The sequence below is a fragment of the Typopeltis vanoorti genome, chromosome 26 (assembly GCF_054136105.1).
Source record: "Typopeltis vanoorti isolate ZY-2024b chromosome 26, IOZ_Tvanoo_1.0, whole genome shotgun sequence".
Lineage (NCBI taxonomy): Eukaryota > Metazoa > Arthropoda > Arachnida > Uropygi > Thelyphonidae > Typopeltis > Typopeltis vanoorti.
In genome coordinates, this window is record NC_143574.1 from 12,555,283 (window position 1) to 12,568,831 (window position 13,549).

At 35.2% G+C, this 13,549-nt stretch overlaps 1 protein-coding gene across 1 annotated transcript in view; it reads left to right on the top strand.

Moving 5' to 3' along the window:
• Positions 1–217: 217 nt before the first annotated feature.
• LOC150092334 (uncharacterized) overlaps positions 218–13,549 on the top strand; it is a 34,817-nt gene continuing 21,485 nt past the window's right edge. The window contains exons 1-2 of the mRNA XM_090414961.1: positions 218–348; positions 5,117–5,245. Coding sequence (XP_090271087.1) covers positions 5,196–5,245 — 50 coding nt within the window. The 5' untranslated portion in view covers positions 218–348; positions 5,117–5,195. The remainder of the gene's footprint in view (positions 349–5,116; positions 5,246–13,549) is intronic.

The window sequence follows — 13,549 nt, forward strand, 5'->3', positions numbered from 1 at the left end:
TTTATTTAATTAATTAATTATTTTTTTAAAAAATTTTTTGGCGTAGTGTTATACGCATTCATCCGAAATCAGCGATAATGGAAGTGCCACCTGTTTGTCGAACTCACTTGTGGAATACCTTACGTAATAATTCGTTCTGGAAATTCATTTGTGGAGACTTGCTGTAAATCGTGACGTAGAAACACAACAAATAGAAGATTTCACTGAGTGACGAAGTGGTGGATGTTCGTGTAAAAACATTGCTTAACGTGTTATGATGATGTTAACGTTTTTGAAAATATTAGAATTTCTTGAAATATGAATAGATGATAAAGTTGAGAACGACTTATTTCGCACACAGTCATTCAGGTGAGTATTTTAAAACTTATTGGGAAAAAAGTCTCTTTATTATGGTATACATATTTCGAAAAGAAATTAATAAATATGTGAAAATATTATAATATGGATAAAGTGGCGGAAACGCCCTAAAAAGTAAAGAGAGGGCTGGTAATAACATCTCAGTTGCGCTGCTGGTACTAGAAACATTTATTAGTGGCATTTTTTTTTTTTTCAACGAAAATATAATACTCATAAAGAATCGTTACTCTTCTATCGAATAGCAAAAATTTGGGCATATGCCACAATAATGGGAGATGCAGTTGATGAATATTATTGAAGATATAGATATTCGGAAAGGACATTAACACTTTATTTATCTGTTAGCTTATCAGTTTTTCACTAATAAATATTTTAAATGTTTCGTGTGTATTGCAAATCAAGACTTGGACGTCGGGTATCAGATATCAGGACAGTATACAGATGGTTCAATGGAAGAACTATTAAATATGAAAAACTTAGAAGAAAATGTAAGCGTTAGTAATATTCAGGAATATGTAAGACGATATAATAAAAATGCCCCAGAAAACATCAAGAACTAATGCCGTTAGAAATGTCTTTCCAAAGAAAAATGTAAGAACTTATCTTATTGGAGACCTTACAAGTAAGATATTCATTTCATAGAAAATGAGTAATGAATCCTTGGATTGGTTAGACTGTCAGAGTAAGCTGTATATTGGTTTGGATACATGTCAGGAAATGATGATACACTATCTACTAATAAGTGTCCGGACACTTTAGCAATTTACAATTGATACCAGCAAGTGAACTCTAATATCAGGTATGGCCACCTTTGGCTTTGATCACCTCCTGCACCCTTTGAGGAAGGCTTTCCACCAATGTGCGGCAGACATCAGGTGGAATTTGTCCTGCACTAGTGATGCTAGAATGTCCATTTGTTGATCACATTGCCAACCATTGATTTTGTATGCTCCAGTTGAGCAGCAATGGCATGTACAGGCATGCCACCAATGTGACATGATGAACATCTCTTTCTCTCGAAGTCTGAGTTGATGTCGTATTGCATACCACCAGTTTTTATGTTATTAACAAACCTAGAATATTTCATAACTTCAAATAACAGGGGTGTCCAGACAATTATTGGTAGGTAGTATGTATTCTCTATTGAAACATGTGGGATACCCTAAGTTTAGAATGAAGAAGCATTAAATTATCCAGAAGTGTTGCATATCTAAACCTCTGTTCTGCTAATGGCTCTTTATTCCCCTATTGGGAATAGGCAAGACCATTTTAGACCTGTCCGGCTTTTGGAGACTGAGAGAGTAGCTCATTCTCCACTGGCAATCAATTGGAGACAGCTGACTCAAGACCATCGGATACGTATCAGGAAACGATATGTATCTGATAGTCTTGATAGAGAGATCACTGATTATACACTGCATCTGGTGAAAAGAGGTGACTGATGTGCTACCATCTTGTGGTTCCTAATCCTAACACTATATTTACTGTCTGAAATAGTGTGGTTTTCAGGAATTATATTCTTGAGTTTATGGAGTGAAGAACTTAGGTTTCTGGGAGAAAAAACTCATTTGCCTGTGCCATAAATTAACCACCTTGGGAACTCATTGGAAAGAGGCTTAGAAAAAGTTCCTCTAATCGGCGACTAGAATTGAACTTGAGTCACTATTCTTCGGGTGGTCTAGCACTGTGGGTGCACACGCCACTTCCACTGAGCTGCACTGGCTCTCATATATCTAAACTTTATTTTACTTCTACTACAGAACTTTTCAGTTGGGGTTTTGCTATTGCAACCTGGTTTGAAGAAAATAGAAAATCTTTATAGGCATGTACAGTCCCATTCTCACAAATGGACACCTTTGGGACAAAGTGGAATATTTAGTATGTGCCAAACTTGTGCATTCAACAGTGGTACATGAGTTGGTGGTTACGTTGCAGAAAGAACGATATGAATGATCTGACTCATCAGAAAACAGACAGATTATAGTCTGAGCCAAAGGAAGGCATGTGCATAAAACATAGAAATGCAGAATAATAGAATAATAATAATAAAAAAAAAGAAGAAATACAAGCGATAGCCATATTAAAAAAAAAAAAAAACTACAGGAGAGAATAATGGTTAAACAAAAGAAATATTGGAGAATAGCAATGGTTAAAAAAATGTGAGAGATAGCAATGGTTAAAATAGAAGAAATACAATATAAAATTTTCAGAAAAGTAAAAAAAAAAAAATACAAGATATTGAATTTTCAGAAAAGAAAGAAAGAAAAATAGTAAAAAAAAAAAGTAAAAGGGAATGGTTGAAAAAGATATACTTAAACAAAATGGTAAAAAAAAGAAAAAAATCATTAAATTTACAAGATTTTTGCTCAGTGTTCAGAAAGAATGATAAAATGGTTTGTTTCATTTTCCTGGTATCTACAGTTGGTAAATTGGTGCTACATTTTCAGTTTTCTATTTTTGTTTTTAAACCTAGTTTCTTAACAAATCCTTTGAGAACATAACCTTATTATTATTCGATTCTTGTTAAAATGAAAATCGAAATCAGGATTTTTAAAAGAACCTGAATAGCTCAGTGGAAGTGGTGTTTGTACTCCACAGCTTTAAATTTTGCTGGCCTTGATTCTGAGTGGTTAGCATATCTGCTCTCCAGCCAAAAGGCTGTAGGTTCAAATCCCAGCTTGGACATGGATGTTTGTGATTATGGAAATACTAGTGATGGTAGTGGGCAGTAAATGGCGTTGGTGTAGGTGATGAAGGTAGTTGTGGTTAGCAGCGGTTGGTGGATTGAGTGGTGGAGACGGAGAGTTGTGGAGTTGGTGCCCTCCCTCGATAAGTCTTTGGACTCCTTGGAGGCTTCGCATAATAATAACTATTCTAACCTGACTTTTTCCTCCCATAAATATAAACATCAGACATCAGTATATTTCTCACTGTTAGTGCTTTAATGAAATAATAAAAGCACTTGGTGATATTAGTAATTACTAGGAAAAAGTTTCAACCCATTGTCTTAATTCTATGTGGAAGAAATTGTCAAGTATTACAAACATAATATGGTTTAGAATATGGAATTTCTACTATTAAAGAAACAAATTTCTCATCAGTTTATATCATCCTCATGCACATAGTGCAGGAAGTAAACTTCCATGAGGTTGATGTAGATGATATCAAAAATTTTGGATGGAAATGGTGAGCTTTTTTACAGGAGTTGCACCAACTCCTGTAGCATGTACACATGCAGGAGTTGGTGCAACTCCTGTGTGTGTGCGTGCTTGTTACCTGATTTTCAGTTTTTATGAGATAGTATTCTTTATTCATTTGATTCTGATATTTTTATATTGAATGATTGTTTCTTGAAACATGTTAATATTTGCATATAGAAATGCATCCTTATTCATTCTCTTATTTTTTAGATGTTATAATGGAGTTCTTAGTGATGTTCTGGAAAGTATTTATCTTGTAATTCCAGGTATAGTTTAATATGGAGATTTTACATGGAGAATTGTCAGTGAATGGAACATGTGTTGTTTATACAAGAAGTGTTAAGGATTTTAAGATTCAGTATGATAAATATGTCAGTTGAAATAACCTCCCACAATGAGTGTGCTGACTCCATGGAGGGCACAGTAGTAATAATAATAATAATAATATATTTGGCTGTATTTCACATCAGTGAAAATACAGCAACAGATGTAAGATTAGAGTCCTAACTCTAGTTTTTTGTCCATGTCTTTCAGTTAGTTTTGTGCTGATTTTGTGTATGGTACAAGTCACATGTTGTATTCCTGATGATGCTCTGTAACTTAGATGAAATATTGGAATAATTAAATGCTATTTTTAATCTTTCCTTAGTGCTGTTTCACTCCATTAAACTTTTATCATGCATTTCTCCCAGCATTTAAGCCTTAGCACATGGTTAATATACATGTACGTATATAAACGTGTGTGTGTGCTTTTTTCAAGTTTAGAAATTGGCTGTTTTAGTTGGCTTACATTAGCTGCTAAGGTGGCACTTTTTAGAATTTTCTATTATTGTTTGATTGTCGTTCTGTACTAAAAGATGCCTATGAAACTTAGACAAAAATTCTACAAGTAAATAAGTTTTGAGTTTTTCTCTATGTTTATAATTTGTTGTTAACAGGAAGGGATAAGTACAAAACAAATACTTTTATTTAGAGAACATTTTATTAAAGACAGTACAGTATATATGGTGATTTTTGAACAGTTGTCTTATATTATTTTCAAACAATTTACTGTAATAAATAATACAGTTGTACACTACCAATGAGTATAAAACACACAACACTTGCATAGTTTTTAATACAATGCGCACTTTTGTGTATTTGTATCATGTTAAATCATACTGTGTAAAACAAAGATTTGTAGCATTTATTTCACCATGCAAAACAGGAATCCTGCAATCCGAGTACCATGTAAGTTGAGGGTTACTTGTATTTACCTAAGTCCTTTGATAAAAACAACAGGTAACTTGCAAACATGTTTTTGTCATTGCAGTATTCTGTGAGCATCATAGTTCAAGTTTAGGTTTGAGATAATGCAGAATAATACAATTTTGTTAGGTTTATAAATTTCACTTTAGTTATAGTTTGCTTGTGTTTATTTTATTTGTTTTGTTTTTTTTATTTATAAAACAGTATTATTGTTTTATAATTTGTTGTTAACAGGAAGGGATAAGTACAAAACAAATACTTTTATTTAGAGAGCTTATTATTAAAGCTTATCATTTTATCCATTATATTAGAACAAAAATGGTATTAGGCAAAATATGTTGGAAGTGATGAGCCCACCTGTCTTAGGCTGGTGAATGTGTACCCAATGGCATGGACAATCAGAAAGATTCATTTGGTGTTACTTCAGTTATCATCTTCCTGTAAGTATGTGATGTATTCTATACTCTGAAATGTATAGTTCATCTTAACATAAATGATGTGCACTACTTACATGCAACTAAATCAACCTCTCATTTCTCTTAGAAGCTCAAATGGCAACCTGAACAACTACTGTCCACCACATTAATCGAAACTACACTTTGATTTTTTCTGCCACAAAAGCTGTAATATGCATTTCATCAAACCCAGCATTCCATATCAAGAATATGAACCATAAAATCTTCTTTCAAAGTCTGATAACTACTCTGACCACTTTAATAATTATATTTCAATTTCTTCAAACTATATACCTACAGAAATGAGGACACCATTTTCCTTGGAGGCTTCAATGTTTACAACTGAGATTGACTTCTATTCTCTGATTCCACTGATCAAGCTGAAAGAGATGCTAAAATATTTTCTGTTGTGTATGATCTAAACACAAATTGACCATCTGGATAATCCTCACTATCCTCCCAAATACCCTCGACTTTTGTTAACACTCTTTTTCGATATATACTGTAGATATCTGCTCTCATTTTTGTGATCCAACGTATGATATTACAATAGTACCATTGTAACATTCCCAAAGATGTGGCTTACATCCTAGCATCAGTCTTATCATCCAAGTCACGTATATACAACCTAGGCACAGCAGCTCTCACTGTACTAAGAATAGCTCACTGCATACATCTTCTGATCTTTTATGAGAAAGACAGAAGAATCCTTAAAATATCATGGATAATACCAACAAGTCTCCTTGTCTAGATGTTAACTCTTCCTCCCCACCATCATCACAATTGTGCTCTGGAATCGACACCAATCCTATATTGTCTGCAAGCTGTCTATCATCTACCCAGTGGTACAAAGCAAGCCATCAAACTATTGTCATCCCATTGTGCTCATCTCAGTTCTCTCTCTTGAAAACAGTGGATGTCATCAACAGCCAAATTCTTCACTAGTTTTGGAGTTCAGTTAGTGATCACCCAACATGTATTTTACCACTCCTGTTTCACACCGGTTTCCTGCCAGCCTTACACACTCTGGATACAAACCATGGAGAAACTCGGTTTTCTATCTGTACTCTTATGGTTTGCCATTTGCAATTTTCTCCCTAGTCATTTACTATATATCATTAATCTGGTATGGATGCTTGAACACTGATTATCAATCATGTTGATGTTTAGTGGAGAAAACACGCATTTAGAAATTAAGCCACTATCTTGCCTTGCCCTGCCCTGCTCAGCAAGATTTTATCAGTGCACCCACAGAGGAACCAGATAGGACTATAATTTGTGCCTTTCAATTCCATCTGTGTTTGCATTCCTGTTGATATGCCTGCATGCATATACTTAGTATATTTCTTTGTGCCCATGGACATGCCTTAGCTAATCTAATATTGGGTCAGTCTAATTGGCTCAATAAATTTAGTTAATTATTATCTCTAGATGTGTGTTTCTTCACTAAACATCAACATGAGTATTGAATTGTGTCATGATGGATAGTTCCTCTCTTCAAATTTCTCAAACCACTGCTGCAGTATCCCAGAGCAGTACACTCCATTTCTCTTCTTCATTTGAGATACTGTGTAATGTTCAAATGAGCTAATCTTAATGATTTTCCATAACCACTGTCTTAAACACTGATCTTTTTGTCATTCTCTAATGAGTAAAGACAGCATACTGAATTTCAATGCCTGTCAAATCACAGCCTGTCTTATTTCTCTTAAGAAAGATCTGACCTCATTTCTTTTTTTTTGATAATAGTCAGTCCTTGATTTATGACAGCATTCTGTTCTGATGATCCCCTTATAAGTTGAAAAGGTCATAATTTGGAAATCTCTATATGAGCCATAACAATTAACATTCCTGAATGCTAAGATGTTTTCTTTGTCTGTGTGTGATTTGCAAATCATGAAGCCACACAAATCACGAAATGTGTCGTTTCCTGCCCATTTCACGAATTGTACATCCCTCTTGCATAATTCACAAAATGTCTAGGGAACGGCACATTCCATGAATTGCACATATGTATTTCTGCAAAATTCATGGAATTACTATACAATTCACAAAATGAGCAGAAATCATTGTGCACATTTCATGAACTGTACAAGGGTATAAAATGCTGTGCATTCCATGAATTGTGTAATTACACAATCTGCATGTAACATACATATACTGATCCCATACACAACCTTTAAGCACATCAATGCTATGTGTGGGGTGCAGATGAGGACTGAGAAGTTTATTGATGTTATTTTTGAAGAGCTGCAAGTTGTAATTGTTTGGGAATACTTCATGAGGAAGGCAGTGGTGGACAGAATAAAAGAGAGGCAGGTTTAGTGCATTTGCAGCTGCAAGATAAATGGATGGTGGGCAGCTGCTGCTCTTGTATTAACAGGTGCAACTGAAAGTGAAGGAATGATAATTGCCCATTCACTGGAGAAGTAACCATGGAAGTACTTATAGAATAGATGCAGTGCTGAAACACTGCATCTGTGAGATAGAGGTCGAAGTCAATCTATAAGAGGGGGATCATCAATGAGCCTAATTGCTTGCCTCTGGACAGCATCAAGGATAGGGGAAGTTTTAGGTGCACAACCCCAAACGTGAGCAGTATTCTATACATGGGCGGATTTGTATATAGTTAGAGGTTGGGTGTAAAATATCCTTTTGAATGAAAGAGAATGCCTAGTTTCTTGGATGCTGAGGAAGCTATTGATGATGTGTTCATGTTTGCAGAGACTGGAGGTAAATGTTACTCCAGGCAGAGAAATCTGATCTTGTTTGATGATGTTATTGAGGGTAAGGGTTGGTGAACTGAGATCTCTTTTGCGAGAGAAAGGCAAGTATTATGAGGCATTGAACATGACAAGATTGTCCTTTCCCCATTGAAGGATAATATGAAAATCTTTGTTTGATGCTTTGTTTAATCTCTCTGTTTGGATCTATTTCTTCAAACAACTAAAATGCCTTATTAAGAAGCAAATGCCTCTGCAGTTTTTTTCACTGTAAACTTAGTTTCTTCTTGTTCTGCTTTCTCTCTCTCTTCCCCCTTTATTCTGCTTTTTTTCTCTTCTTCTTGTTCTTCAGCTTTTTTCTGTGCATCTAGCTCTGCAAGGTATTTGATAGCTCTTGTTCTACAGCTTCCAACTGCTCTAAATCTTCATTGTCAACCTCCAGTCTGGCTAGCAGCACTATTTTGTCACCAATCCTTTGTAAATCTTTGTTACATTCAGTGGATGCATGAATATATATTTTCAGAAGCTTCTTCTAAACACTGTTCATACACTCTGCTGTCACCTTGCTCCATGCTGCATGTATTCTTTGTACAATGCAAGATATCATATTCCAAAAGCCTGCGAGTTTTCTCACCCACAATAGCATGAACAACAGTATTTCTTAAATAATGATAATTTATTATCATTATTGTGGACACCTCCATAGAGTCTCTAGATTCATCACAGAGGTCCATTAACATTCTACAAACCAAATACTAATCTTTGTTTGCACAATATATCATAACTTTGAACTCCTTCACTGACACAGAACTCACAGCTGACTCCAGCAACCTATTCCACTCATTCACCACCCAAAAAAATCTACACCAAATCACAACCAAAAAATCTAGTCCTCATGCCCTTACTAACTAAACTCTTTCTTAATTTTGAGGATGATCCCTAGTTTTTCCCATACTAATCATGTACTGAAAAATTTTATCTGTGTCAATCTTATAACAACCTTTAAGTAACTTATATGTCTCTGTCATATCCCCCTTTTCCTCCTATCTATCAATTTCTGTAACCCACAAATCTTCAATCTGTCCTTATAAGGAACATATCCCATAGACTTGCCACCATCTTGGTCATCTGGATCCTTTGGATCTGGGTGACCAAGATGGTGGATCTTTTCCATCTCTTTCACATCTCCAAGGAACCCAGGTGACCAGATCTCTGCAGTAGTCAAGATGCGGTGGTATCAAGGCCTTATAAAGAGGTATGATGACCTTGTTGTCTCTGCTTCTTAGTTTGCTCTTCATGTAATCATGAGTTATTTTAGTGACTTTTACAATATGGCCTCTGAACGTTAACCAGACTAGCATTCCCCCCCCCCCACACACACACACACATCCCTAGCCTCTGTAATTTCTTGCACTTCAGTTCCATCAATGCAGTTCATAGCTGATAATCTTTTTATACCAACTGACTACCATTCTTCTTTCCACATACTGTTAATCTATACAAGTCATCCTGCAAGATTTTCACATCATTCTTATTAACTATTTGCTCTGCCCAGTTTTACATCAAAACCCATCTAAACAATATGCCTTGATGGCAACAGTATCACTGTTGTCCATGGGTTGCAAATTGAGGTAGTATTCAGTGAACATGTTAATGGATGGCCATTGTAAGTGTGAGTGTTTGCAAATTGTAAGTTGTATACAAAGTTAAAAGAAACATATTATTTAACATATTAAAAGAAAGACAAATACCAAATAATATCCTAAAAGCTATCACAAGTATATATGAAAATAATCAAATACAAATAAGATTAAATCACGAGCTATCATATATGAGAGAGATAAACCAAGGGGGTTTATCTCATCATGTGGATTTCTCAATCAAGAAAGGGTTTATATTTAACTATAAAGCTGGTAATTATGACAGACTTCAGAAGCATCTTAGAGCTGTGGCATGGCTTGAGGAGTTGCTAGGAAAGAATGTTAGTAGTGCATGCACAGCTTGCAGCAGACTTAAGACTATATTTAGACTGTATTTACTCGAATATAACTCGCACTTTTTTTCCCAAAATTAAAGTTAAAAAATCATGGTGCAAGATATATATAGGGATTTTGGGAAACTAAAGTTTTTCAGTTAAAAACTAAATTGACGTTTATAATTAAATCCTCGGTATTCATTATAATTTATAATTGCTCACATTATTTATAAAATGAATGCATTTAAATGGCCACCAAAAAAGACAAAAACTGGTGAGATCTTTCTGAGCAATAAATACAAAATGTTATATTCAGGCAATGACAATCAAGGAAAAGGAGTAGTCATAGTATTCAACACAAAATACGAGGCTAAACTTCTTGAATGGCAGTCAGTCTCAAGTAGAGTAATGTGGACAAATATGAGAATGGGGAACTGGACAATGAGACTTATTTGTGCCTATGGCCTCACAGAAGGTTCTGCTAAGGTAGAAGTGGAGGAAATTTTTGAGGCTTTAGAAAAAGCAACTGACACAATGAAAAAGGAAAAGTTGGTCCTAGTTGGGGATCTAAATAGCAGAGTAGGAAATGATTGTGAGACATACAAAAATATTTTGGGAAAATTTGGAGAAAAGAGCAAAGCTAATAATAATGGCAAATATCTGTTGGATTTTTGCTCAGGACATGGACTGGTTATTACTAACACCATGTTCCGACATAAAAATGTGCACAAATTCACATGGAGAGAAGAGGCAAGGAATAAGAAAAGTCTCGTTGACTATGTTATTGTTGATAGTGATGTTTTCTCCCTGGTGCAGGACACCAGAGTGTACAGAGGATTTGAAATTGGAAGTGATCACTATTTAGTCTTGAGCAAGATAAAATTGAATTTCATATTGAAAAGAAGAACATGTAAGAAAGTTTTAATAAACTTTTTTAAATAAAGTTTTTAATAAACGAATAAAAGTTGAGCAGCTCTCAGATGTGAACTGTAGACTAAAATACACAAAGATTATTGAAGGAAAAATGAAAGAGTTTGAGAACAGGAATCAAAACTTGGAGATTCAGTGGCAAACTCTGAAGAAAACATTGATCGATTCTGCCAGAGGGGCATGTAGTGAGATTGTCTGTAAGGATAAAAAAATCAGAACTCCCTGGTGGACACAGGAAGTTAAAGAGGCAGTGAATGAAAAGAAGAAAGCATATCAAAAGTTCCTGTCAAATAAGTCAGCTTGTGCTTTTAGAGAATACAGAGACAAATGCAAGAAAGCTAAATACTGTGTAAAACTAGCTAAACAAAAGTCATGGGAGGACTTTGGCAAGAATATAGAAAATAAATATCAAGAAAGTGGGAAAATATTCTGGAGGTTGTTGAATAAGCTTAGGAATGGAGGAAACAGTGCTGTAAAAGGAGTTAGAGATGATAAATGTGACATGAAAACGGGAGAAAAAGATATCCTTGAAGTATGGAGTAATTACTTTGAAAAACTGCTAAATGAAACGAGCAGTGATGACAGCATGGTGGTAAAAAAACACTGACCAGGCATGCACTCAGGAATACATATCCATACTTGAAGTAGAAAAAGCCATCAAAGGCTTGAAATGTGGAAAGGCAGCAGGAGCAGATGATATTTGACCAGAAATGCTGAAGTATGGTGGTATAAGAGTCTTACAGTGGCTGCACTGCATAGGTCAGAAAGCCTGGACAGAGGGACGAATTCCCGATGATAGGAGTAGAGCTCTCATAGTACCCATATATAAAAAGGGAAATAAAACTGAATGTGAGAATTACAGAGGTATTTCCCTACTGAGTGTTCCTGGGAAGATCTATGCAAGTATACTTGAGAAATGGTTGAGAAGAATTGTGGAAGAAAAGCTTGGTGAAGAACAAGCAGGATTCAGGCCAAATAGAGGCTGTCAGGATCAGATCGTCACTTTACGACAAATAGTCGAGAAAGCATGGGAATATAACAGAGATCTGTATTTAAGTTTTGTGGATTTGGAAAAGGCATATGACAAGGTGCCAAGATAGAAGCTTTTTTAAATAACGAAACCTGTGGTGCATTCATAATTAGAAGAAACACACGTATAAACCACAGTGAAAATTATTTAATTGTAAATATTTCATCCTAAGTATCTTAGGACATCATCAGTACAGTATTTAAACAAAAATTAGGAATAACATACAGTTAGGGCGCATGATTACAATAGAATCTCATGAAAACGTGCATAACGTGCTAAAGTAGTACAAAAAAAAAAAAAAAAAGTTAATTATTTAACACAGTTTTGTATGATAATTTCCCATACTTAAGGAATAGTAAAAACGTCGTTGCAGTTTAGGTTTGGTCTGTGTAGTAGGGCTTCAGAACTTTCTTTGTATAAACGTTCATGTTTAAATAAAGATCTATGTAAAAGTTTAGCCTTTTCCCAATGGATCCTATGGTTTGGATTTTCAATTCTGTGTTGAGAGAGGCCAGATTTCTGCAGTTTAAGAAGACGAATGTGGTCTTGATGTTCCGAGATGCGTTTCTGAACAGACCTACCTGTCTGTCCAAAGTAAGATAATTTGCATGAGCATGGAATCTCATAAACACCAGGTAACATCAAAGGTGAGAATTTGTCCTTAGCAGAAGGTAATAAGTTGTAAATTTGGTTGATAGGCTTGTAAGTAGTGGCAAAATTGTATTTCTTCATAATTTTAGAAAGACGTTCTGAGATGCCTTTTAACGTAAGGTATGGGAATCCTATTCACTTCTTCCTGTCTGGTTTGATGTATGCAGAAGTGACGGATGATTTTTTGAGTTGTTTTGGGATTATATCCATTTAAGATGGCTGTATTTTTGATAACTTCTAATTCCTGGGTTTAAAGATTCTTCAGAGGAGCAGAATTTGTGTGCTCTGGAAACTAGTGATTTAATAATGCCAGATTTCTGAGATGGATGATGAGCAGAAGAATTGTGAATGTAGCGACCTGAGAATGTAGGCTTGCGAAAGACGGAAGTGGCGATGGAACCGTCTGCTTTTCTTTTGATGTGTAAATCCAAAAAAGAGATACCCTGTGGAGATTCTTTTTCTAACGTAAAGTTGATGCAACGATGAAGAAGGTTAATTTTATCTAGAAACAGTTGTAATTCAGGTTCGGGATGATTCCATACTGCAAATACGTCATCGACATATCTTAGCCAAATTTTTGGTTTGGGTTCAAAAGTGAATATTTTTTCCTCAAGGTGTTCTAGAAACAAATTTGCTAGGTTTGGTGATAAAGGAGATCCCATTGCTGTTCCTTCCTCTTGCTTGTAAATTTGACCTTTCCAGGTGAAGTAACCTGATGCAATAACAAACTTGAACAATTCAACTATATCAGATGGAAATTTTTGAGTTAGTAATTCTATTGTTTCTTTATGGGGAATGTTAGTGAAGAGGGAGACAATGTCGAAGCTGATTAACAAGTCAGTTTTTGATAGTTGAATGTCTTTAATTTTTGTGTGAAACTCAGTAGAATTTTTGGTTGAAGAGACTGAGTGGCCTATGTGAGGTTGGAGAAGGTTAGATAAGAATCTTGATAACTTGTACGTTGGACAGCCGATACAGTC